This window comes from Aplysia californica, unplaced genomic scaffold, assembly GCF_000002075.1.
Source record: "Aplysia californica isolate F4 #8 unplaced genomic scaffold, AplCal3.0 scaffold00421, whole genome shotgun sequence".
Taxonomy (NCBI): Eukaryota; Metazoa; Mollusca; class Gastropoda; order Aplysiida; family Aplysiidae; genus Aplysia; species Aplysia californica.
Genome location: NW_004797691.1, coordinates 366,386 through 367,708, shown reverse-complemented (window position 1 = coordinate 367,708; position 1,323 = coordinate 366,386). Strand labels below are relative to the sequence as shown.

General features: G+C 38.6%; 1 protein-coding gene across 1 annotated transcript in view; it reads right to left on the bottom strand.

The window, feature by feature from the left end:
• Positions 1–666, bottom strand: part of LOC118477122 — a 2,707-nt gene extending 2,041 nt beyond the window's left edge. The window contains exon 1 of the mRNA XM_035971350.1: positions 484–666. Coding sequence (XP_035827243.1) covers positions 484–666 — 183 coding nt within the window. The remainder of the gene's footprint in view (positions 1–483) is intronic.
• Between the last annotated feature and the right edge of the window lie 657 nt (positions 667–1,323).

The window sequence follows — 1,323 nt, the reverse complement described above, 5'->3', positions numbered from 1 at the left end:
CTCCTCCTCGTCCTGTCCGACAAAAAATAGCATTGAATTATTTTTTTTCAAAATATTGTTGGGTTTTTTTTAATTTGAAAAAAAAACCCAACAACCCCCAAACACCCCAAAACAAAGCAAACTTCCCTACAATCTATATTATTTTACCTTCTGCGAGCAACAGCGAAGGGCCAAACCCTTACACCTCAGAAGTCGGTGAGTAAAACATGAGGGACTGCACGAAAGAAAGGTTTACCAAAGATGACATTGTTCGTGGTCAAAGAAAATGTTTGTTCCATACATTGCCTTGATACAATTAAATGCAGATAGATGGATAGATAATCACAATAGTGAATGTGGCTGCCTGAAGGTGAGGGACCTAATGAAGTAAGAAAAACGGTCACATACGTAAAGGCAAGTTGCACTGCAGGTTGAAGAACCAGCGGTTGACTACCCCTAAGATCTAACAGGGAACCCAAAGAAAAAAGTATTAATTAAAATTACGTGTAGAAGACCGTAAATGTTGATTCTGATGGGCAGATTGTTGTGGAGAGAGGTCAGAACTAGGTCATTGGCTCGACCGTTGGTGTGAAAGCCCATGTCTGTGGTCGCGTGATACTGAAGTAGTTCTGTCAGTCTCTGCGTGTCTGCCTTCAGATCTTCGAAATCGGCTTGAGGAATTTTCATCAGTGCATTGTTTGTTGGGGCGAACAGAGTCACCTGGGCCGCTGGGTAGGTGAGAGACAGGGGTCACGATGATAATAACAATAATAAGACGTACTATGAAGACTGGATTATCATTATTATTGTTAACAATAATTGTTTATTTATTGATCTAAAAAAAAACAACCGGTGCGAGGCGACGATTTTGATGATAATAACAATATTAATAATACTGAATATGAAGCTAAGGTAATCATTATTGTTTGCAATTATTGTTCATTTATATAAAAACCGGGTTGGTGACAGTCGATGGTCATGCTGATAATAACAATGATAATACTGATTATATTATGAAGCTTGGTTGATCATTACTATTGTAGACAACAATTGTTTATTTATATATGCGTAAGACTGTTGGTCTGTGAGTGAAATTAAAATACAAGTATTAGTTTTTTTGTTGGGGAAAAGAGAATATAATAATGTGCTTTCGAGCATACATGTGTTTGTGTGCGAGGGTGTGGGATTGAGTGTGTGTATGTGTGTGAGTTTGTGGGTGTATGTTTTTGTATTTGTGTGTGTATGTGTTTGTGTGTGTGTGTGTTGGTGCGCGTGTATTTGTGTGTGTGTGTGTGTGTGTGTGTGTGTGTGTGTGTGTGTGTGTGTGTGTGTGTGTGTGTGTGT